This window comes from Giraffa tippelskirchi, chromosome 5, assembly GCF_054371585.1.
Source record: "Giraffa tippelskirchi isolate mGirTip1 chromosome 5, T2T-mGirTip1v1.2.pri, whole genome shotgun sequence".
NCBI classification, from domain to species: domain Eukaryota; kingdom Metazoa; phylum Chordata; class Mammalia; order Artiodactyla; family Giraffidae; genus Giraffa; species Giraffa tippelskirchi.
Genome location: NC_137279.1, coordinates 32,448,902 through 32,473,188, shown reverse-complemented (window position 1 = coordinate 32,473,188; position 24,287 = coordinate 32,448,902). Strand labels below are relative to the sequence as shown.

The 24,287-nt window shown below is 46.4% G+C and overlaps 1 protein-coding gene and 1 long non-coding RNA gene across 11 annotated transcripts in view; one reads left to right on the top strand and one right to left on the bottom strand.

Moving 5' to 3' along the window:
• Window positions 1-515: 515 nt before the first annotated feature.
• LOC145506241 (uncharacterized) lies at window positions 516-23,293 on the bottom strand. Its single transcript, XR_014053651.1, has 3 exons — window positions 23,017-23,293; window positions 1,763-1,848; window positions 516-656 (listed from the first exon to the last, which is right to left on the bottom strand). It is a non-coding gene; the product is annotated as an uncharacterized LOC145506241 (long non-coding RNA).
• Window positions 23,158-24,287, top strand: part of ACOT7 (acyl-CoA thioesterase 7) — a 100,052-nt gene continuing 98,922 nt past the window's right edge. For 4 of the 10 annotated variants that reach the window (XR_014053647.1, XR_014053648.1, XM_081490332.1 and 1 more), the window contains exon 1: window positions 23,634-23,833. Coding sequence is in view for 3 of the 10 variants with exons in the window: in XM_081490332.1 (XP_081346458.1) it covers window positions 23,679-23,833 (155 nt within the window). In the remaining 7 variants the exon portion in view is untranslated. Of the gene's footprint in view, window positions 23,259-23,633; window positions 23,973-24,102; window positions 24,269-24,287 lie in introns of those variants that run through there. The other 6 variants (XR_014053649.1, XR_014053650.1, XM_081490335.1 and 3 more) reach the window with 3 other exon arrangements.

Genomic DNA, 24,287 nt, shown 5'->3' with positions numbered 1-24,287 from the left:
GTTCTCTCTGCTCTGGTCCTGTGACTGAGACTAGCTGCGTCTGGTTATCATGCTTGGTTGGAGAAAAGGCTCCCACGTCTTCAAAACCAGTGGGTGAAATGGTCCAATGACCTAATGACAGTGGCAGCACTGAGCTGTCGTGGAGACTCAGGCTGGGGCCAGGTCACACCCTGCCCGCTGGCACCAGTTACTTTGGAGAAGGCAGGTGTGGTTTCCATGAGTGAGAGAAAAGAGCAGGTTACTAAGGAGGACTCCTCTAATAAACATTTACAAATTGCTCTGCTCTGCCTGGGAAGCCCAGATTCCGAGGCTGAGTCTTCCACGGGTTTATCTGGAATAGGATCGGAATGAACATAGCCTGTGGGGAACGTCTGGAAAAATCTGCGCCTTTGAGGAGTCCTCCCCAGCGTGCTTTGGGGAGACCACTCTGGAGACAGGGTAGCACAGAGGGGGCTGTCCCTGTCCCCACCGTGTGCAGGCAGCCACCTCATACATCGATAAGAAGTCATATTTACTTTTTTATTTTTAATATTTATTTATTTGGTTGTGCTTGGTCTTGTGGCATTCGGGATCTTCAGTCTCCATTGTGGCATTCAGGATCTTTAGTTGTGGGATGGGAGATCTAGTTCCCTGACCAGGGATCAAACCTGGGACCCCTGCATTGTGAGCAAGGAGTTTTAGCCACTGGACCACCAGGGAAATACTTACTTTTTAAAAACACACCAGGTTGCTACAGCCGGCCCAGTGAACTAACTCACCCAGTGGTGTTATTCCCTTTGGTTTTACTTCTTGTCTGGCCCCCTGCCAGTGTGGCTGTGTCTCTGGGGTGCGTGTGCCTGTGTGTGTGTGTGTGTGTCCCTCTGCAGCCAGGTGGCCGCCCCGCAGAGAGCTGCCTGGGCATGCGAGGAAGGGGAGAAGGCAGCCACCTACCGAGGGTTCCCGGTGAGCAACTGGTTTCACTTTGGGTTTTGAGAGGCCCTGGCAAAGCCCCAGGCTCTTCAAGCAGCTATAATAAAACTCAGAATGGTTTCAGGAGCGTGAGAAATGCACTAGAGGGCACGCCCTAGATGCACATGTGGTGTCTTGTTACAGAAGGTCCATTGGAGGGCAGTAGGGAGCAAGGGCTGGTGGCTGGTCACGGGACAATGCTTTGTGAGCCCAGGGTCCCTGGTCTGGGGGCTAAGGAAGGAGAGTTTCAGCTGATTATGTGCCCACTGCTGGTTCTGTTTGGAGGATGGGCAGGAGAGCCCTATGTCTTGGTGCTCAGTACATTAAAAATGTCTGGGAAGGGACTCCCCTCTTGGCCAGTGGTTAAGACTCCATGCTCCCAGCACAGGGGCCTGGGTTCAGTCCCTAGTAGGGGAACTAGATCCCACATGACTCAACTAAGGCCTGGAGCAGCTCCCCCCCACCCAAAAAATCCCCAAACAAAAACCAAACCAAAAACCTCGGGGAGGATAGGACAAAGTGCTTAAAGAAATAAGAACCATTCTGGACTCCAGGAATCAGAGACAAATCCAGGTTTATGAGGACTACATTTTGAGGCCCTCTGTAAGAAAACATGTAAAATTATGAATATAGATTTAGGATGGAAATGAATATTTATTCAGAATGAAAAATCAGTTGCATCAAGCTAGCGCTGCCTGCAGACTCCTGTCCTGTCCCTTTCTGTTTCTCTTTAAGCAATTTACCAACCTGCTTCCATAGAAATGCTTCCTGGTGACACCCCCCCCCCCCCCCCGCTCCTAAAACATTCTGTTACCTGTCCTTGCTTGTGGGCAGACCCAAGCTTAAGCCTCATCAGCCACGTGGTAATTCCATTTCTGCTCAGAATGTATCCTGGGTCTCCTGCAATGACAGTAATAAGATAAATACCTCCTCTTTGCTTCCTCCATTTGTTTTAGGCTATAAATTACAAGGTATAAAGTGGGAGTGTTAGTCACTCTGTAGCATCCAACTCTTTGCAACCCCATGAACTGCCAGGCTCCTCTGTCCATGGAATTCTCCAGGCAAGAATACTGGAGTGGGTAGCCATTCCCTTCTCCAGGGGATCTTCCCAACCCACAGACTGAACCCTGGTTTCCTGCATTGCTGATGGATTCTTTACAAGGTATAAATTCACAAAAACATTTACATCATTCATGGCTATTTTTCCTCCCCTTTGCACCACCTGGGAAGCTTGTGAAATGCAGATTCCTGGGTCCCACCTCCAGGGGTTCTGATTTTCTGTGTTCTTTCACTTGAGACAGGGTTAATTTGACTGAGTGGGAATTCCCTGGCAGTCCAGTGGTTAGAATTCAGCACTTTCAGTGCTGGGGCCCGGGGTTCCATCCCTGGTCAGGGAACTAAAATCAGAAACAGAGCAGAACCATCTAGATATTTATAAGTAAAGTGTACATGAAGAAAAATGGACAAATTATAGTTGTACAACCTGATTCATTATGATAAAATAGATATACTCATGGAAAGTGAAAAAGTAAAAGTGTTGGTCACTCAGTCATGTCCTACTCTTTGTGACCCCATGGACTGTAGCCCACCAGGCTCCTCTGTCCATGGGATTTCAGAGGCAAGAATACTGGAGTGGGTAGCCATTCCCGCAAGGGATCCTCCCAACCCAGGAAGTGAACCCGGGTCTCAATTTGAGCCACCAGGGAAGCCCATATTCATGGAAACCACTCCTTAGATCAAGACACACAACATCAGCAGCCCTCCAAAATTCTCCTTCCTGCTTGAGCAAAGAGGTCACACCCTAGTACCGGGGATGCTGGGGGCTGGTCTGGGGGGAATGGGAAGTTAGCATTCAATGGGCACAGAGTTCCCCTCCTGCAAGATAAGAGTTCTGGAGATGGACAGCAGTGATGGTTGCCCAATAGTGTGAATGGACTTAATACCACTGAACTGCATACAGAAAAATGGTTGAGACACTAAATCTTATGTGGATTTTACCACCAAGGAATACATTGAAAGATACCATATCTGAAACGTCCTCTGTGGTCCAGCAGTTAAGGCTCTGCCTTCCAATGCAGGGGGTGCAAGTTTGATGCCTAGCTGGGGAATAAAGGTTCTACATGCTGTGGGGTTCGGCCAAATTTTTTTTTTAAAAAAAGATACCACATTTGGAATTGGGGAAGCTACTCAACTGAGTCCTTCAGGCTCCATCTGGTTTTCACAGTGACCAGTCTGGTCAATTAAATGAAGCTGTGACGCATCTCTTAAGTTTTTAAGTGTGGCAATAATTCTTGCCACTCTGGGAATCTAGGTTGTTTTGATTTACTATCTTGGTTGTGGGCTGTTTGGAAGTTTGCACTTTTTTTTCAAACACTGTGTTAGTAATCCAGTGACAACTTTAGCAACTTATGAATATGTGTACTGTTGATTTGATATATGCTATTAATAATTATCCATCCATTCCAAAATGAGCTGGCTTTAAAAAAAAATGATACCTAATGATAGACGTATGTGATAGTGATTTACTTCTAAACAAAGAATGACATAAAAAGGATTAAATTAATAGACATCTATTTTCCCACTATGCTTTCATTCATTTCTATCATATGTGTTTTCTCTACCTTTGTTTTCTCTTTGATTCCAGCTAAAAGCATATTCTAAGAAATTTAATTTAGGTCATACCTGAATGGTCTAGTGGTTTTTCCTACTTACTTTAGTTTAAGTCTGAATTTGGCAATAAGGAGTTCATGATCTGAGTCACAGTCAGCTCCTGGTCTTGTTTTTGCTGACTGTATAGAGTTTTTCCATCTTCAGCTGCAAATAACATAATCAATCCGATTTCTGTATTGACCATCTGGTGATGTCCATGTGTAGAGTTATCTCTTGTGTTGTTGGAAGAGGGTGTGTGCTATGACCAGTGCGTTCTCTTGTTAAAAATGTTAGCTTTTGCCCTGCTTAATTCTGTACTCCAAAGCCAAACTTGTCTGTTACTCCAGGTATCTCTTGACTTCCTACTTTTGCATTCCAGTCCCCTATGATGAAAAGGACATCTTTTTTGGGTGTTAGTTCTAGAAGGTCTTGTAGGTTTTCAAAGAACCATTCAACTTCAGCTTCTTTGGCATTAGTGATTGGGGCATAGACTTGGTTACTGTGATATTGAATGCTTTGCCTTGGAAATGAACAGAGATTATTCTGTCATTTTTGAGATTGCACCCAAGTACTGCATTGTGGACTCTTGTTGACGATGAGGGCTACCTCATTTCTTCTAAGGAATTCTTGCCCATAGTAGTAGATATAATGGTATGGCCATCTGAATTAAATTCACCCATTTCTGTCCATTTTAATTCACTGATTCCTAAAATGTTGATGTTCACTCTTGCCATCTCCTGTTTGACCACTTCCAATTTATCTTCATTCATGGATCTAACATTCCAGGTTCCTATGCAATATTGCTGTTTACATCATCAGACTTTACTTCCATCACCAGTCACATCTACAACTGGGCATTGTTTTGCTTTGGCTCAGCCTCTTCATTCTTTCTGGAGCTTTTTCTCCACTCTTCTGCAGTAGCATATTGGGCACCAACTGACCTGGGGAGTTCATCTTTCAGTGTCATATCTTTTTGCCTTTTCATACTTTTCTTGGAGTTCTCAAGGCAAAAATACTGAAGTGGTTTGCCATTCCCTTCTCCAGTGGATCACGTTTTGTCAGAACTCTCCACCATGACCCATCCATCTGGGGTGGCCCTACACAACATGGCTCATAGTTTCATAGAGTTAGGCAACCCTGTGATCCAAGTGATCAGTCTGGTTAGTTTTCTGTGGTTTCCATTCTGTCTGCCCTCTGACGGATAAGGATAAGGGGCTTATGGAAGCTACCTGATGGGAGAGACTGGGTGTGGGGGAATCTGGATCTTGCTCTGATGGGGGTTCGTGACATTGTACAGGAGGCAGTGTTAAAAACCATCCCCAAGAAGAAGAAATGCAAAAAGGCAAAATGGTTGTCTGAAGAGGCCTTACAAATAGCTGAGAAAAGAAGAGAAGCAAAAGGCAATGGAGAAAAGGAAAGATATATTCATCTGAATGCAGAGTTCCAAAAAATAGCAAGGAGAGATAAGAAAGCCCTCCTCAGTGATCAGTGCAAAGAAATAGAGGAAAACAATAGAATAGGAAAGGCTAGAGATCTCTTCAAGAAAATTAGAGATACCAAGGGAACATTTCAGGCAAAGATAGGCACAATAAAGGACCTATCTTTAAAATAAAATAAATAATAAAGCACAATAAAGCACTAGAAATGGTATGGACCTAACAGAAGTGGAAGATATTAAGAAGAGGTGGCAAGAATACACAGAAGAACTACACAAAAAAGATCTTAATGACCCCAATAACCACAATGGGGTGATCAGTCACTTAGAGCCAGACATCCTGGAGTGTGAAGTCAAGTGAGCCTTAGGAAGCATCACAATGAACAAAGCTATGGAGGTGATTAAATTCCAGCTGAGCTATTTCAAAATCTAAAAGATGATGCTGTTAAAGTGCTGCACTCAATATGCCAACAAATTTGGAAAACTCATCAGTGGCCACAGGACTGGAAAATGTGAGTTTTTCATTCCAATACCAAAGAAAGGCAAAGCCAAAGGATGTTCAAACTGCTGCACAATTGCACTCATCTCACACACTAGCAAAGTAATGCTCAAAATTCTCCAAGCCAGGCGTCAACAGTACGTGAACCAAGAACTTCCAGATGTTCAAGCTGCATTTAGAAAAGGCAGGGGAATCAGAGATCAAATTGCCAACAGCTGTTGGATCATAGAAAAAGCAAGATAATTCCAGAAAAACATCTACTTCTGCTTCATTGACTATGCTAAAGCCTTTGACTGTGTGGGTCACAACAAAATGTGGAAAATTCTTCAAGAGATAGGAATACCAGACCACCTAACCTGCCTCCTGAGAAATCTGTATGCAGATCAAGAAGCAACAGAACTGGACATGGAACAACGGACTGGTTCCAAATTGAAAAAGGAGTACATCAAGGCTGTATATTGTCACCTTGCTTATTTAACTTGTATGCTGAGTACATCATGCAAAATGCTGGACTGAATGAAGCACAAGCTGGAATCAAGAAGCTGGGAGAAATATCAATAACCTCAGATATGCAGATGACATCACCCTTATGGCAGAAAGGAAGAGGAACTCAAGAGCCTCTTGATGAAAGTGAAAGAGGAGAGTGAAAAATCTGGCTTAAAGTTCAACATTCAAAAAACGAAGATCATGACATCTGGTCCCATCACTTCATGGGAAATAGATGGGGAAACAATGGAAATAGTGAGAGACTTTATTTTCTTGGGCTCCAAAATCACTGCAGACAGTGACTGTGGCCATGAAATTAAAAGACGCTTGCTCCTTGGAAGTAAAACTATGACCAACATAGACAGCATATTAAAAGGCAGAGACATTACTTTACCAGCAAAGGTCTGTCTAGTCAAAGCCATGGTTTTTCCAGTAGTCATGTATGGATGTGAGAGCTGGACCATAAAGAAAGTTGACCACCAAAGAACTGGTGCTTTTCAACTATGGTGTTGGAGAAGACTTTTGAGAGTCCCTTGGACTGTAAGGAGATCCAACCAGTCAATCCTAAAGGGAATCAGTCCTCAATATTCATTAGGAGGACTGATGCTGAAGCTGAAGCTCCAATACTTTGGCCACCTGATGGAAACAGCCGACTCACTGGAAAAGACCCTTATGCTGGGAAAGATTGAAGGCAGTAGGAGAAAGGGGACGACAGAGGATGTGATGGTTGGATGGCATCACTGACTTGATGGACATGAGTTTGAGCAAGCTTTGGGAGTTGGTGATGGACAGGAAAACCTGGCGTGGTGCAGTCCATGGTGTTGCAAAGTGTTGGACACGACTAAGTGACTGAACTGAACTGAACTGAAAAGCATATCCTACTGAGTTTATTTTTCTTTTTCTATTCAGTTCTTTATTTTCCCAACCTTTTTTTTTTAATTAATTTTTGTCTGTGGTGGGTCTCCATTGCTGTATGGGCTTTACCTAATTGCAGCAAGCAGGGGCTACTTTTCATTTTGGTTCACCGGCTTCTCACTGCGGTGGTTTCTCTTGTTGCAGAGCTTGGGCTCTAGAGTGCGGGCTCAGTAGTTGTGTCACATAGACTTAGTTGCTCTGCAGCTTGTGGGATATTCCTGGGCCAGAAATCAAACCCTTGTCCCCTGTTTTGGTAGGTGGGTTCTTAACCACTGGACCACCAGGGAAATCCTGCAGCTCGTTAATATGACTTTTCTACGTCTAATTCAGATATAGAAAGCTGTAGGATCTTATAATATGGATGGAACAATGAGAATAAAACTCACATAGAAGGTTCACCATTCCATATTCTTATAATTCACATGGTATAATACTGTTTCCCTACAGGTCAGGTGGTGGTTGTCATTGTTTTTCAGTTGCTAAGTCATGTCTGACTCTTTGGGATTCCATGGACTGCAACACGCCAGGCTCCTCTGTTCTTCAGTGTCTCCCAGACTTTGCTCAGGTTCACATCCACTGAGTCAGTGATAGTACCTAACCTAACCGTCTCATCCTCTGTCATCTCCTTCTCCTTTTGTCTTCAGTCTTTCCCAGCATCAGGTTTTTTTCCAGTGAGTCAGCTCTTCACATCAGGTGGCCAAAGTATTGGAGCTTCAGCTTCAGCATCAGTCCTTCCAGTGAATATTTAGGATTGATTTCCTTTGGGATTGACTGGTTTGAATTCCTTGCAGTCCAAGGGACTCTCAAGAGTCTTCTCCAGCACCACAGTTTGAAGGCATCAATTCTTCAGCGCTCAGTGTAGGTCAGATGCAATTATCTAAACTCTAGGAAATTGCTGACTTAGAGGTTTACACTTCACTTTCCCCACTGTGTAGGATAGGTCTTGGAATTCATGTGGAGGCTGTGCCAGATATCAAGTCTCTATATTCCAATCTTACTTTTGGGGACCAGAGAAGTGACCACAATGTCCACACACTCAGTGGATCCATTGTGAGCCACACAGGACCAGGAGTCCATTTGTTACATGGCCTTCACCATGTCTCCACTCTCAGGGGGACATGTGACAACACTTGAGAGCTCCAAGGATCAGTGTGAACTCAGACTCTGTGTCCAATGGTCCTGGAAATGTTTGCACACTCACCCCTGGGGTACAGTTATCTAAATAAGTGTCATACACTCCTATGAGGAAGGCTGGGGGAATCATTACTCTATATGTAGGCCTGCTTTCAGTCACAAGATCCTGGAAACCCAGGCTTCCTTCAACCAGTAGGTTCTGGGTTCAAAAATTGTCTCAGGGATGGAAGACCCACAAGGAATCATTACTTCAAAAAAAATTTTTTTTTGACGTATAGTTGATGTACAATGTTGTGTCAGTTTCTGCTGTATAGCAGAGTGATTCAGTTGCACACACACCCACACACACACATATATGTTCTTTTCCATTATGATTTATTACAGGATATTGAATACAGTTCCTTGTGCTGTACAGTAGGTCCTAGTTTTCTATCCATTTTATATATACTAGTGTGCATCTGCTAATCCCAAATTTCCAATCCACCCCTCTCCCACCCCCTCCTCCTTGGCAACCCCCAGTCTCTTCTCTATGTCTGTGAGTCTGTTTCTGTTTCATAGATAAGCTCTTTTCTGCCATATTTTAATGAAATCATTACTTTTCCCCTTAATATATATTTTATTGAAGTAGAGTTGACTTATAATGTTTTACGTGCGCAGCAAATTCAATTATATTTGTGCACGTAATACATATTTGTGCACATAAATATAAATTCATTTATATTTGGGCAAGTTCAGTTATGTGCACAGGTGATTTAGTTATTCATAAACACATATATTAGTTTTCAGATTATCTTCCATTGTAAGTTATTATAAGATATTGACATTGACTATAGTTCTCTGTGCTATACAGTAACCTTTGTTGTTTGTTGTGTATCTATTTTTTAAAATTAGAAATCTAGCATTCTATTCATAGTAAGCCTAACAAGTAGAATCAAAATGTCAATTTTTTTAGTTAGGCAAAAATTTATAAGTTTAAAAATATATATATATTGTACTATGTGCTAGTTGCTCAGTCACGTCCAACTCTTTGTGACCTTATGGATTGTAGGGTAGGAGCCTACAATCTATGGATTGTATGGAGCTATGGATTGTAGGAGCTTTGCCAGGCTCCTCTGTCCATGGGGATTCTCCAGGCAAGAATACTGGAGTGGGTTGCCATTTCCTTCTACAGGGAATCTTCCCAACCTAGGGATCAAACCCAGGTCTCCCGCATTGCAGGCAGATTCTTTACCATCTGAATCACCAGGGAAGTCCATATGTGTACGTATACAAAGGTTTTTGGACTATGCTTGATAAAGGCTTGAAAAAGAACATTTAAAAAAAAAGAAGAGACAAGGAAATTGGAAAACATAAATTACAATGAAGTGGGAGCATGGAATATGAAATAGAAAAAGTGAAACAAACTAGATAAGAGTAAAAAATCATCATATAGTCCAGTTGTTTTTAAAGATGGTTGCTCATTAGAAACACATCTGAAGCTTTGAAGAGAAAAAGCAATACCTGGACATTTGTGTTTTTCAAAGAATTCCGGGATAATTCTGATATGCATCTAGATTTTACAAAATGATTACAGAAATCATTGCTTTTCATTGGAGTCATTGCCACTCTTTTGGCATCCTTTGTGGCATCCTTTGATATCCATTCTTTAACTGATTGTTTCCTTTAATTGTGCAGACAGAGCAGTACCCTTGCTGGCTGCCCATTTATTTTGGCCCCCAGGATGCTGGTTCTCTTCACTGTCTCCTTAACTCTCTGTGGGTCAGGGCTCTTTGGCTGCCACCCTGTCTTGGCCAATCATCGCAATAGTTCTGACCTCTTGGCAGTTAAGCCCTGCCACCAGGCCTCTGCTGCTTTGCAATCCTTCATCCCGGATGACAAGGATCCTTGTCCTGTAATGGCATCTCAGACTCGGCCTCCACCCTGCTTCTTAACGATGCTGGTGCACCTTCACCATCTCCTTTTTTTAAAAAAAAAAATTTACTTATTTATTTGGTTGAGCCAGGTCTTAGTTGTGGCATGCAGGAACTTTAGTTGTGGCATGTGGGGTCTAGTTCCCTGACCAGGGATCGAACTTAGGCCCCCTGGATTGGGAGCTCTGAGCCCAGTCACTGGACCACCAGGGAAGTCCCTTCACCATTTCTTTCTTACTAACTTGGTAAATGGTTGATCCTTCAGTTTCTCCCAAGAAATCTATTCATTAGGGTTCTTTCCAGCTTATACACACCTCCAAGCTAGCAAGTCCCCTTCTCTGAGCCTTTCCAGCACAGTTACCTCCCTTAGGCTGGGCCATCATCTCCTTCTTGCCACGAGGAGCCATCCTAGCAGCATGTTCACACCGTCTCAACACCAGGGCGATTAATCCTTATCCTAGGAGGGAGTTCCCAGAGCCGTGTACTCCCTCTTAAGCAACTCTCTTTTCTGCTCTCTCGACTTAGCTCCTTTTGAATCTAGTCCCATGTGTTCTGTCCAGCTCCTTTGGGTTGGGTCCCTGTCCTGTTAACAGGTCCAGCATTCCCCATCTGAGATATGTAAGTGCTTAACTGTAGCTATTAGCCTAGTGTCCAGGAGGGGAGATGGAAATCCTGAGGGTTCATGTTGTCCTGCAGTGTGAGATCAATGTCAATTTCCATCCAGTTTCTCTCTCACTCAAAATTCTTTACTTTCTGATGTATCAAACTGTTTAGGGCATCTCTTTCCACTAATATACTAGATATAGTGGATTGAATTTTGTTGTTGTCGTTCAGTCACTAAGTCGTGTCCAACTCTTTGCGACCCTATAGACAGTAGCAAGCCAAGCTTCCCTGTCCTTCACCATCTCCCGGAGTTTGCTCAAACTCATGTCCACTGAGTTGGTGATGCCATCTAACCATCTCATGCTCTGTTGTTCCCTTCTCCTCCTGCCCTCCATCTTTCCCAGCATCAGCGTCTTTTCCAATGAGCTGGCTCTTCGTGACAGGTGGCCAAAGTATTGGAGCTTCAGCTTCAGCATCAGTTCTTCCAGTGAATGTTCTGGGTTGATTTCCTGAATATTCACTGGATTGAATAGTATAATAGTGGGTTGAATAGTAGCCCCTCTAAAAATTCACATCTACCTGACAACTCAGAGTGTGACCTTATTTGGAAATAGGGTTTTTGCTGATGTAATTAAGTGAAGATGAGGTCACATTGGATTGTTGTTGTTGTTGTTCAGTTGCTAAGTCATGTCCAACTCTTTGAGACCCCATGGACTGCAGCATACCAGGCATCTGTGTCCCTCACCAACTCCCAGAGTTCACCCAAGTTCATGTCCATTGAATCAGTTATGCTATCCAACAATCCAATGTGTACTATACTGAATTAGGTGCAGCCCAAATTCAGTGACTGATGTCCTTATAAGAGGAGCGGAACATAGTGACACAGAGAGAAGATGGCCATGTGAAGATGGAGGCAGGGATTGGAGGGATGTGGCCACAAGCCAAGGAACATCTGGGGTCACCAGAAGGTGGAAGAAGAAAGGAAGGATTCCTCCCTAGAGCCTTCAGAGGGCACAACCCTGCTGAAACCTTGATTTAGTGCTTCTGGCCTCAGAATTGTGAGAGAAAACATTTCTATTGTTTTAAGCCATCTAGTTTATGGTACTTTGTTATGGCAGCCCCAGGAAACAATATACTTGATATGCCTTTCCAGTTGTGTGTGTGTGTGCTCAGTGGCTCAGTTGGGTACTACTCTTTGTAACCCCATGGACTGTAGCCCGCCAGGCTCCTCTGTCCATGGAATCCTCCAGGCAAGAATACTGGAGTGGGTTGCCATGCCCTTCTCCAGGAGATCTTCCCAATCCAGGGATCAAATCCAGGTTTCCTGCATTGCAGGCAAATTCTTTACCATCTGAGCCACTAGGGAAGCCTCTAAGAAATACACACTACTATATATAAAATAAACAACAAGGACCTATTATATAGCATAGAGAACTGTTTTAATATCTTGTAATAATCTATAATGAAAAATAATCTGAATATATGTGTGTGTGTGCTTAGTCATTCATTCATGTCTGACTGTAGCCCAACAGGCTCCTCTGTCCATGGGATTCTCCAGGCAAGAATACTGGAGTGGGTTGTCATTTCCTTCTCCAGTGCATCAAAGTAAAAAGTGAAAGTGAAGTCGCTTAGTCATGTCCAACTCTTTGCGACCCCATGGACTGTAGCCTATCAGGCTCCTTCGTCCATGGGATTTCCCAGGCAAGAGTACTGGAGTGGGGTGCCATTGCCTTCTCCTTTTATCAAGCAAGAAGTACAAAAAAGCCAGAGAGGGACAAAGGGGCTGAGGGTGGATTCACAAGAAGGCTAGAATGACTGGTGTTGTAACAGGAGCAGGTGAGAATGTAACCAAAAGTGGGGACTGGCTGTTCGCCACTCAAGCGCCAATAAAGAGGCCAGATTGGTGGAAAGAAAAGTTTGCTTTATTTTGGATGCCTGAAAACAGTGTGTGTTGGGGGAGGGTTCTCTAGTCCAAAGGCTGACTCCCCTCCCACTGACAATCAGTGTGTAAGAGCTTTTATAGGCTAGAGGGGGCTACATGCAGAATCAGCACAGTCAGCTCTGATAGTCATTTTTTTAATAGTCACCTTGAAATCAGTCACCAGTGGTCTGATCAGTGTCATCTTGATTGTTTCAAGCACAGTTTACCTTCAGTTCCAAATGGGGTCAATTTGTCACCATTTCTTTGAGACCAATTCTCGGAACTGTGGCAGCTTATGTCACGGCTACACTCTGGCCATTATGTAGTTAACGTCTTCTACCTGTTGAGGGTTTCAGTCTCTACAAGACAGCTCACAGGATATGGCTCAGAATATTATCTGGAGCCCTTGAGAAGGAACTAAAGGTCCTTGATTATGTTTAATGACTAAACTATTATTATTTAGTCCTATTGGACTGTTTTCCTTTCTTTCTGCATTTTTTCACTTCTCTGATTACACTTACCCTTTGGCTAAAATTTGTCCCCAGACAAAAGTCAGACAGAGGACATGGGGGGGCAAGGACCATAGCGTCCTATCCTGTGTCAAGAAGGGAAGAGAGAAGATGCAGGAGTTGAGGCTAGGGAGGAGGTGGTTGGGCTGGAGGATTGAAGGCCTGGAGGAGCCAAGGATTACTGGAGCTTGGAGTGGCGGGCTTAGAAGGAAGACGGTGGTGGAGTCAGAGAGAATGATGTCTGAGACTAAGATTTCAGAGAAGTTGTCCTCACTGGTAAAGCTAAGGTCAGGGTGAGATCTTGAGAATGCAGAGCTGAGGCAATGTGGAAGGAAGTCAGGCAGTGGGGTAGGGTTGTCACCATGGATTAGCAATCACCTGCACAACATAGGGAGTGGGCTTAGAGAGAGTGATGGCATTCCTGGAGGAATGAGAGGCTATGACAGCTTTGTGATCAGAAGACTGCAACCAGGAAAGGTAAGGGAGTGCATATTCTGAAGACATTAAAGTTCAAAGAAAATGATCTGGAAGCACTGATGAGAAAGGACACAACATTTGAGAAATTCTGAATTACAAATGTCAAGAATCCTCCTATTCACACAAGGGAATATTATATAGCGCCAAATATGGGCAGACTGCTGCTTTGGGAAACACTGATGCCGCAGCCAGTGATCACCTATGCCTGGAGGAGGGGTGCCTATGCCTGGGGAAGAGCAGGAGGAGACTTCCAGAGGGCTGGTGATGCTGTCTGTCTAGATCTGGGGAGTGGCTTCCATGAGTGTATGTATTTTATTACCATGAATCAAGCTGTGCAATTAGAATTTATGCATTTGTCTGCTTGTATACATTGCTTATAAATATCCAGATGGTACTGTGCGGTGTCAGGTATGATGGTAAAAAGCCTGGCACACAGCCAGGTACATACGAGATGCTCAGTAAGTATCTGCTGGGTGCATGAGAATAATGATAGTTAATTAGTTATAATGTCAACCACCATTGACTGAGCTCTTCCTGTGGACTAGGCACTTCCCTCAATGATTAATTGCTTTATTTTTAAATATTTATTTATTTGCTTTTGGCAATGTCAGGTCTTAGTTTGTGTCACATGAGATCTTCCTTGTGGCATGTGCACTTCTCTCTAGTGCAGGGGCGCCTGAGCGCTTGGGCTCACTAGTTGCAGCACGTGGGCTTGGTTGCTCTGCAGCTTGTGGGATCTTATTTCCCCGACCAGGGATTGAACTTGCGTACCCTGCATTGCAAGACGGATCACCACCAGTAGAGAAGTCCAGCAGTAGAGAAGTCTTGCCCTCCTCAATGATTTACATGTAACTCACTTAATCCTTATAAAAACTCTATTAGGCTATCTATATCTATATCCATATCTATTTCATTTCTATGTATATACTATTATCCTCATTTTGTGGATGAGGAAACTCAAGCACAGAGAGGTCAAGAAACTTGCCCGAGGCCACAAAGCAAGGAGACTCCTTTGGACTGCAAGTAGACGAAACCAGTCAATCCTAAAGGAAATCAACCCTGAATATTCATTGGAAGGACTGATGCTGAAGCTGCAGCTCTAATACTTCACATGATGCGAAGAACCGACTCATTGGAAAAGACCCTGATGCTGGGAAAGATGAAAGGTAAAAGGAGAAAGGGGTGGCAGAGGATGAGATGGTTGGTCGGCATCACTGACTCAATGGATATGAATCTGAAGAAACTCCAGAAGACAGGGACAAGGGAGCCTGCTGTGCTGCAGTCCATGGGGTCACCGAGTCAGATACGACTTAGGACGACTTAGGATGGAACAACAACAACAGAGCAAGGAGGTGTCAGGAGGTGAGTTCATGCCCTGGGGCCTCACACCCCTTCATCTTAATCTCTTTACCAAACAAGGCAGCCGCCCCACTATCAGTTATGACCCCCCCCCAAGGGCATCCCCCGACATCGAATCCGTCTGTGTTACTGTACTGTTGAGGAAAAGAGCAGCCCAGGTCCCTGAGTGACCTGGACACTTTGACGTGAAGCTTCCCCCAGATCAGGCAGCAGCTTGGTTAGAAATCGGTCTTTCCCTGGGGAGCCTGCAGAGAACGGGGTCATTTTAGACACACGCCCCTGGTTTTGGCAACAGCCGGGTGGGGCTGGCTGACGGGCAGCAGCACCCCTCTTCACAATGCCACAGTCACAGGAAACTCAATTTAAGCATCTCTTGAAAAATAAGGGCCCTTTGGCTCTTCAAATAGCAATTGATTTTTTTTTTTTGCTGTGTCAGGTCTTTTGGTGCTGCACACAGGATCTTCACTGAGTCATGTGGGATCTTTCCTTGTGGGGCATGGGCTCTAGCTGTGGCAAGTGGGCTCCAAAACAAGTGGGCTTAATTGCTCCATGGCATGTGGGATCTTAGTTCCCAGACCAGGGATTGAACCTGCCTCCCGTACTTTGCAGGGCACTTTGCAGGGTACTTTCTTAACCACTGGACCACCCGAGAAGTCTGAATCAGCAATTACTTGATGTATGAAACCAACATTTTTCTCCAGGTCCCTTCAGAAACAAGTAAGGATACCCTAGTTTTTTGTTTTTTCTTTTTTGCTATCATATGTGTGAGACTAGCAGAGTGACTCTGACTTTGGGTGGCTTTTGTTGTAATCATGGGGTTCCCCATAAAAATTTGAACACGGTAAAGTTTATTCTGATTTTTAGCAAGCACTCTAGCTGTGGGCTGAAGCCTGACAATATAAGGATGAAGCATGTGGGAACTCACTCAGCCCCCAGGTGGCGCTACAGAGCCCCTAACTCAGAGACAAGGCGCCCGGCTGGCCTGCCAGGCCAAAGACGTCTGAAGGTCTCTCTCTAACCTATTAACATGCAGGCACAAGGGCACGGCTATAATGCTAGATTTAAAGCTTGCCCTACTTAAGGTCCAAGCGATGATGTCTAAATGCTTCATTTGGAAAATGAGTTTACCTCTATCCTTAACTCATGGTGTTTTTCCTTTTTATTTAAACTTTTTTTTCCTCTGTGTTTTTCTTTTCCATGTAATGACTTGTCTTCTTGGCTTGACTTCTCAGATTAGGGGTCCTGCATTCAAATGCTTCCTATTAGTTTTAGGATTCACTGGTAACTCAGCTGGTAAAGAATCCGCCTGCAATGCAGATCTCTGTTTGATTCCTGGATAGTGAAGATGCTCTGGAGAAGGGATAGGCTACCCTTTCCAGTATTCTTGGGCTTCCCTGGTGGCTCAGCTGGTAAAGAATCTGCCTGCAATTCAGGAGACCTGGGTTCAATCCCTTGGTTGGGAAGGTCCCCTGGAGAAGAGAATGGCTACCCACTCCAGTATTCTGGCCTGGAGAATTCCATGGATGGGGTCGTAAAGAGTTGGACACAACTGAGCGACTTTCACTTTATTAGTGTTAGGTTTCTTTGGAGAGTTCATTCTGGGGTCAGAGTCCCAGGGCTCCATGTTCGATTTTAAAGGTGTTAGGAATGTGGTGCACATGAGGTCGTGGGGTCTGTTCTCTAGATAGCCTCTGCAGTTCCCTTTGAGAGTCAATCCTCCCTTTGTGAACCAGGGCTGTAGGGGTGTGGGGATAGGGGGGTTGCGCTTCCCTGTTTACACGTTTCCTTCTGGCAACAGGAGGGTTGTGTCCACTCACTTCAGTGGACAAGAGCACAGTCACGAAGCGTCCAGCATCTCTTAAGAAACACAAGTCTTTTTTTTTTTTTTGACTGTGCCATGTGGCATGTGGGATAGTAACTCCCCAACCAGGAACTGAACCCTGGACCCCCTGCAGTGGAAGTGCAGAGTCTTAACCACTGGACTACCAGAGAAATCTCCAAGAAACCCAAATTTTTAGTAAAACAGCTGAATACTACCAACATTAAAAGAAACAGAAAAAGGACTTCCCTAGTGGTCCAGTGGTTAGGGCTCTGTGCTTCCACTGCAGGGGGCCTGAGTTTGATCCCTGGTCTGGGAACTAATATCCCACAAGATGCAAGGCACAGCCAAATAAATAAATATAAAAGGAATAGACAAGCTGTGTGAGTTGGTGGGGGGGCAGGCCCCCCTCTCTCAGCAGCATCCTCTGCCCAGTGCCCAGAATGACAAGCAGTGCCTGGAGAATCCTGCAGTGTCCTTCTCTAGTATGAAGCCCAGCTTGAATGAGGGGGACCCCAGTGAGAGGGCTCTGTTCCAAGGCCGGGATCTGAATCTGTCTGGTCAAATGACCCCGGGCCCAGGCATTCAGGACAGCCTGGTCCCTGGGCTGGTTCCCAGCACTAGTGTGCTGCCCCTTCTCTGTGCCAGGTGCTCTTCCAAGTGCTTTTTTTTTTTTTTTTTAAGTTAATCAATTTAATTTTTGGTTGCACTGGGTCTTTGTTGCTGTGCTCGGGCTTTGTCTAGCTGTTGCAGTGCTTGGCCTCCTCTTGTTGCGGAGCACAGCCTCTAGGTGCATGGGCTTTGATAGTTGTAGCCCACAGGCTTAGTTGCCCCACAGCATATGGAATCTTTCCGGACCAGGGATTGAACCTATGTCCCCTGCATTGGCAGGTGGATTCTTAACCACTCGACGGCCAGGGAAGTCTTTGGTGGATCACCTCCATCTCTCTCTCAGCAGACCTTGACTTTGCCCAATCTGTTGAGGCTCCCCACAGGGTGGCCTTAATGTGCCATGGGGACACAGGCTGGCTGGAAGTTCCCCTGTGTACTCAGGGGTCCTGCTTCTCCCACATGAACAACCAGCAGTGAAACCCAGGGCTTTGAGTGTATGTAATGGGAGTCATCCCCTGGGGCTGGCCTGCTCACCTGCCTCTGCCTCACCCCTGCCCAGGCCCAGGTTAGGCAGACACTGCTCATCTACATGCACCTGGGGACACCTGTCCCGTGTTCATTAGGCCTCTTCTCTGAGCTATAAACTCAAGCCTACACCAGAAAACCACATCTTCAGTTTATCTGTTTTTCTTTTTTGGTCTCAAAAAGTCGGACACAACTGAGTGACCGAATACCCCCCCACAATCTTTATAATTTTTTTGGCTGCATTGGGTTTTCATTGCCATGTGAGGGGCTTTCTCTAGTTGTGGTGCTCAGGCTCCTCATTGCAGTGGATTCCCTAGTTGCTGAGTACCCCCCCTAGGGCAAGCAGGCTTCAGTAGTTGTGGCATTCAGGCTTAGTGGCCCCAGGGCATGTGGAATCTTCCTGGACCAGGGATAGAACCTGTGTCCCCTGCATTGGCAGCGAATTCTTAACTACTGGATCACCAGGGAAGTCCCTAGTCAATTTAAAAAATAATATTTAGGTTTCTTTGTTGTTATTCAGTTGCTACGTCATGTCTGACTCTTTGCAACCCCATGGACTGCAGCATGCCAGTCTTCCCTGACCATCACCAACTCTCGGAGCTTGCTCAAACTCACGTCCATTGAGTTAGTGGTGCCATCTAGATGTCAGGCGAGTGTATGCTCCTCGGTTTCGTCTTGTCACAACAAAGATTTGGAGTGACGGACATTAAAGCCCTCAGCGCATAACAGCTCTCGGGTCTTGGACAGACCGTGTTATAGCTCTCAGGTCTCAAATAGACGGTGTTATAGCTCTTAGACAAGTCAGTGTTACAGCTCCGTGTTACAGGTCTATTTTATTTAGAAAATAGCAGGAGAATCCATCCTCGAGGCATGAGGGCATGCCGACCCAAAGACGCGAAGAGAAGAGTGGGGGAGCGTGCCACTACGTGGTAGAGAGAGCCCTTTGGCTCCTCTTTTTATATGTTTTTTTACCTCCCCTGGGCCTGCCCTATGTAAATTGGGCTAGCCAGGAGTGCTGTTTGTTCTACCTGAGGTCCTCACTCCGGTCCTCGGACCTTCCTTTGACCTTCCTTTGTTCTATTTTTGTGGGCTCTTCCCTTGTCTTTTAGCCATCGCCATTTTGGACTCCTGTTTCCTATCCTAACTACCTAACACAACCATCTCATTCTCTGTCATTCCCTTCTCTGCCTGCCTTCGATCTTTCCCAGCATCAGGGTCTTTTCCAATGAGTCAGTTCTTTGCTTCATGTGGCCCAAGTATTGGAGTTTCAGTTTCAGCATCAGTCCTTCCAAGGAATATTCAGGACTGATTTCCAGAATGAGAGGGAAATAAAGTTCATTAGAGTGGGAGACGCTGTTAGAACAGCGGGCCAGCTCAAGGGAGAACCGACGTTGAACACGGGTCCTTAGTCCACTTTTATACTCAGGGTATAAGGAGTGGGATAGGGGTCTTGTGGGTCATTTGCTGATTGGATGAGGCATGTATACTGGGTGGGGGAAGAGTAGGGCAAATACCTTCTCCCTATGGGGTAGGAGGGGAGACAGATTATATTGTTCCATTAATAGTTGCAACATGGGGGAGGGAAGGACAATAAGGATCTGGTTTTTCTGTTCCTGCATTCCAACACACTCCTTGGTTTTATCTGCTCTTTTGTCCTTGGGTCACCACATTAACCAGAGACTGAACCTGGACAACTGCAGTGAAAGCCCAGAATCCTAACCATTGGTGCTCGTGTGCGCTAAGTCGCTTCAGTTGTGTTTGTGACTCCATGGACTGTAGCCCACCAAGGTCCACTGTCCACGGGATTCTCCAGGCAGGAATACTGGAGTGGTTTGCCACGTCCTTCTCCAGGGGATCTTCCCAACTCAGGGATGGAATCCATGTCTCTTACGTCTCCAGCATTGTAGGTGGATTCTTTACCTTACCACTAGGCCACCGGGGAATTCTCCCTTATTTTCAACCTAAGTAATTATTTTCAGTTAATTTTCAAAGAGATTATACCAATTTATACTCCACCATTGGTGTATGTGAATTCCTGTTGCTTCATATTCATTAGTCTATAGTGACAAGAAAAAATAATAAAAACAGATGAGGCCTCTCTTTAGGCCTTACCCCTTAGTCCTTTCCCTCAAAGTTTACAAGTGTCAAGTTTATGTCTTTCCAAAAAATTTTGAATAAATTTTTACATGACGCTTTTTATTACAATTTGTGGACAATATTTCTGGTCCAAAGAAAGTATGTGCAAATTAAGTAACTGCTGCTGTTAAATATGATGCTGTTAGCAAACCTCTCTTGATTCATTCTTATAATATTATTGCTTATTATGTGCTCTTCTAGGAGCTTGGAATAGCATCATGAACAAGATAGTAAGAAATTCCTGCCCTCATGGCACATTCATTCTAGTTGAAAAAAACTAAATCAAGGAATAAAATAAATATTAAATGGTATTAAGTGCAAAGGAGGAAAATCAGCCAGAAAAGAGGATAGGGAACATGGAGGGCTTGTAACTTAGATAGGATAGCGGGGGAAGGCCTCGTTTAGAACGTGATATCAAAGACTTGAGGATGTGAGATGGTGAGCCCCATGGGTGCCTAAGGAAAGGGTGGCCTGGGTGTATCTGGAGACTATGGGAGGGGTCAAATGGCTGGGGATGAGCAAGGGGGAGAGCAGGATCAGAGGCCACACGTACAGAGGAAGGAATGGGCAGATTCTGGAATCATAGGGAAACGTCATCACATTCTAGCCATTTAAAAAATTTGATTAATTTTTGGCTGAGATGGGTCTTTGTGGCTTTGCACAGGCTTTCTCTAACTGTGGTGAAAAGTGAAAGTGAAGTCCCTCAGTTGAGTCTGACTCTTTGAGACCCCATGGACTGTAGCCTACCAGGCTCCTCTGTTCATGGGATTTTCCAGGCAAGAACACAGGAGTGGGTTAATGTTTCATTCTCCAGGAGATTTTCCTGAATCAAGGATTGAACCCGGGTCTCCCCCATTGTAGGCAGATACTTTACCATCTGAGCCACCAGGGAAGTCCAACTGTGGTGAGGCAGGGGCTACTCTTTGTTGTGGTAGGCTGCCTTCTCATTGTGGTGGCTTCTCTCTTTTCACAGGCTCTAGGGGGCGTGGTTTTTCAGTAGTCTCAGCACTAGGGCTCAGCAGTTGTGGCGAACACCTTAGTTGCTCCGCGGGATGTGGAATCTTCCCGGACCAGGGATGCACAGTCATCCCCTGCACTGGCAGTCAGATTCTTATCCACTGAGCCACCAGGGAAGTCCCAGACTTATTTTGAACATAGAGCTGGCAGGATTCACCCATGGGCTGGATAAAGGGTGTGAGAATTGTTAGCTTGAGCAACTGGAAGGAAGGAACTGTAATTTACCAAGATGGGAAACACTGCAAGAGGACCAAGTCTGGGGCAGTGGGAGATGTCTATTATACAACCACAGTGAGGTGTGGCCTCGGCCAGGGACACACGAATCTGGGATTTAGGGGAGCGGTCTAGGCTGGAGACATCTGGTAGGTAGTTGTTCAATCAATAGGATTCAAAGCCATAAAATAGGATGAGCCTTCAAGAGTCTAAACACTGCTTGGGGGTTCTCCAAAGTCCTGAGAGGAAGGAATGGAGACGGACCAGCACAGCAAGCTGTACAGAGAGTCCAGAAGAGTAGGAGTACGTGGCAAGGAATAAGCATTTCAAGAAGAGAAGGATCATGCCAGCTCCATACTGTTGAGAAGTCAAGTAAAATGACTTCTGACAAAGGATTATTGGATTTAGCAACTTGCAAGGAATTAGTGACCTCGATAAATTGAGCGGAAGAGACAAAAGCTAGAGTGGAGTAGGTTCCAGAGAATGGAAGCCGGGGAAGAGGAGAGTGGCCGTGTTTATAAACAGCTCTTTTGAGAAATTTCGCTGAAAAGAGAGGGATGGAAATAGCCTCACTAGCTTGAGAAGAAAGTAGGGAAATAAAACCCCTAAAATGGGGAGGTGACAAACTCTTTGAGATCAGTAAATCCCATGACGTTTTTGCTAAGGGATTGGGTCCCCCACTGCTCTCCTTTAAAGCAGAGCAACATCATAAACCATTGGCAATCACACACAAGTGGATCACCTCGGACTATGGTTTTTCTCCCTACAGAATCCAGGACACAATACGAAGCGGGTTGAGCTGTTATCTTCTCTGGCTTCCTCTGGCCTGGGGGGCCCTATCACACCAAACTGCTGACAGATGCTGTCTTGGGCCAAAGGGTAGCCACATCCTTTTCCAAAGGTGCTGATTTTGCTCCAGGTTGTTTTTTTTTTTTTGGCCTCACCCTGGGAGGGACCTGGCTATTTAATCCTGAACCACTCAGCCCAGTCCCCAGTCTAGGAATTTCCTCAGCAGGTGGTAGGAGTCAGGTTTTTTGTGTCCTGGCTTTGTCTCCCAATCAGATTTTGAGCTTTTTGAAGAAAGGAATGTGTCCAAGTCTCACAGTCCTGCACCCACCTACACAGGTAGGGCAGGGCTTCAGGAAATCCTTATTCCTTTGTACTGACTGTCCTGGAATGGCTATTTAGAGACCGGGAATGAGCGGGGAAGGTGAGTAGAGAGAGTAAGAAAGGCTCTAACTTCTTCACCTGCTTTCCCTGATGAACTCATTTCATCTCCCCACAGGTCTGGAAGGTGACTATTATTACACCATTTTATAGATAAGGAATCTGCCTTGCCTAAGACTGCAGAGCCTGTTAGTGTTCCTGGGTTCCATCACAAGAAATCTATTTTAGGACCCAAATTGGAAGAAGTTAAACAGGCTTGGTGACCCTAGATGCTTCCAGTGATTTAATTAGTATAAATGGGGGAGGAAAAGGAAATGGCAACACACTTTAGTATTCTTGCTTGGAAGTCCCAAGGACAGATAAGCCTGATGGGGAAGGGGAGGTGAGAGGGCTACAGTCCATGGGGTTGCAGGAGAGTCCGACACAATTTAGCCACTCAACAGCCAACAATAAATAGGGGAGCTCGATTTCTGTGGGTTTTGATTTTTAAAAACCTGACTACAGAGACAATTTGTGTTCCTAGTAAAAAGCTTGGAAAGAGTCAAGTCTCATACAAAGTAAAAAGCTCTCCAAAATTCCGCAGGCAGAGTGATCACTTCTCCCTTATTTCTTTCAAGGATTTTGTAACACAGACTTGGTCGTGAACTGCCCTACAGGGCACGCGTTGTGCAACATAACAGACCTTTAGGCCTCCTCTCTGCAGGACAGGCATCGTTAACCAAAGGCTCGGCTCTCTAGGCAAGTCTTTTAGAAATGACCCGGAGGTGGTTTCCAGCGGGCGGTGTGAACGGATCCCAGCTCCCGGCCTCTCCCCAGCAGCTGCGTGTCCCTGCAGCAGAGGCACTCGCTGAGGCCTGATGGTTCTGGGCTCCCGGGTTGGTGCACTCACGTGCCTCCCAGCTCGGCCATGAAGGCTCCTTTACGGTAAACCGCCCCCAATTTCCTCTCAGGGATGATCTGAGAAGGCGCGTGCCGGCCGCGGCCTCCCGCCGGCCTTTCAGCCCACGCGGAAGGCAAGGCCTCCGCGTACGGCCTCGCCGCGCGGTGGGCACGCCCCCAGGCCCGCGAACTGTCGGGCACGCGCGGGGGAAAGCCCCATATGAACACGCTCCGCGCCAGCTGAGGCTCACTCTCGCGGTCGCCCAGTCCCGTGTCGGCGCCGCCCAACCGCTGCCGAACCTTCTGGAAGCGGCGCCCCACCGCTGCCCCGCCGCCGCCAGAACCCGACGCCGGGGGAGCGGACGCCGGCCCGGGGGCGGGGCGAGGGCGGGTATGCGGGGCGGAGCTTCGAGGGAGGCCGCGTTCGATTCGCCTTCGGCGAGCAGGCCCCGCCTCTCCGGCGCCATGGCTCCGCCTCCCCCCTCCCCCTCCATGGCGCCGCCCGGGCTCATTCATTCCGCGCCCGCCCTGCCAGACACCTGCGCGCTCCCTCAGCCACCCGCCGCCGCCACCATGTCGGGCCCCGCCGCCGAGACCCCGTCCGCCATCCAGATCTGCCGGTAAGAGGGGCGCGCGGCGGGCGGGCGGGCGGCCAGGGGGCCTGGCGGACCCCCACCGGCCCCGCGCCCTCCTCTCCCTAGTCCCCGCCTCCGCCGAGCCAGTCACCTCCGGACCCCGCCCGCCCGCCCGCCGCGGCCGGTATGCTCCTTAGATGCCACAGAAACGGCAGCCTCCCCGCGCGCCGCTGCACCGGCCTCCGGCCCATCTCTTGGGCGGCGCCGCGGTCACGCAGGCCGTTTGCGCGAGGAAGCGGCGCGGCGCCCTTCCCAGGGCGGGGGTCGGAGCGCGGCACCCCGCGCCCCGCCCAGCTCCGCCCCGCCGGGTGCCTGAGCATGCAGGGGCCTCACCCCAGATCCCACTGAGACCCCTAATTCGAGGTCGTTATCTGGGCGGTGGTGCAAAGCCATCCGGATCCCCAGACATGTGCGACGCAGGTAACCCACTCGGCTAGGC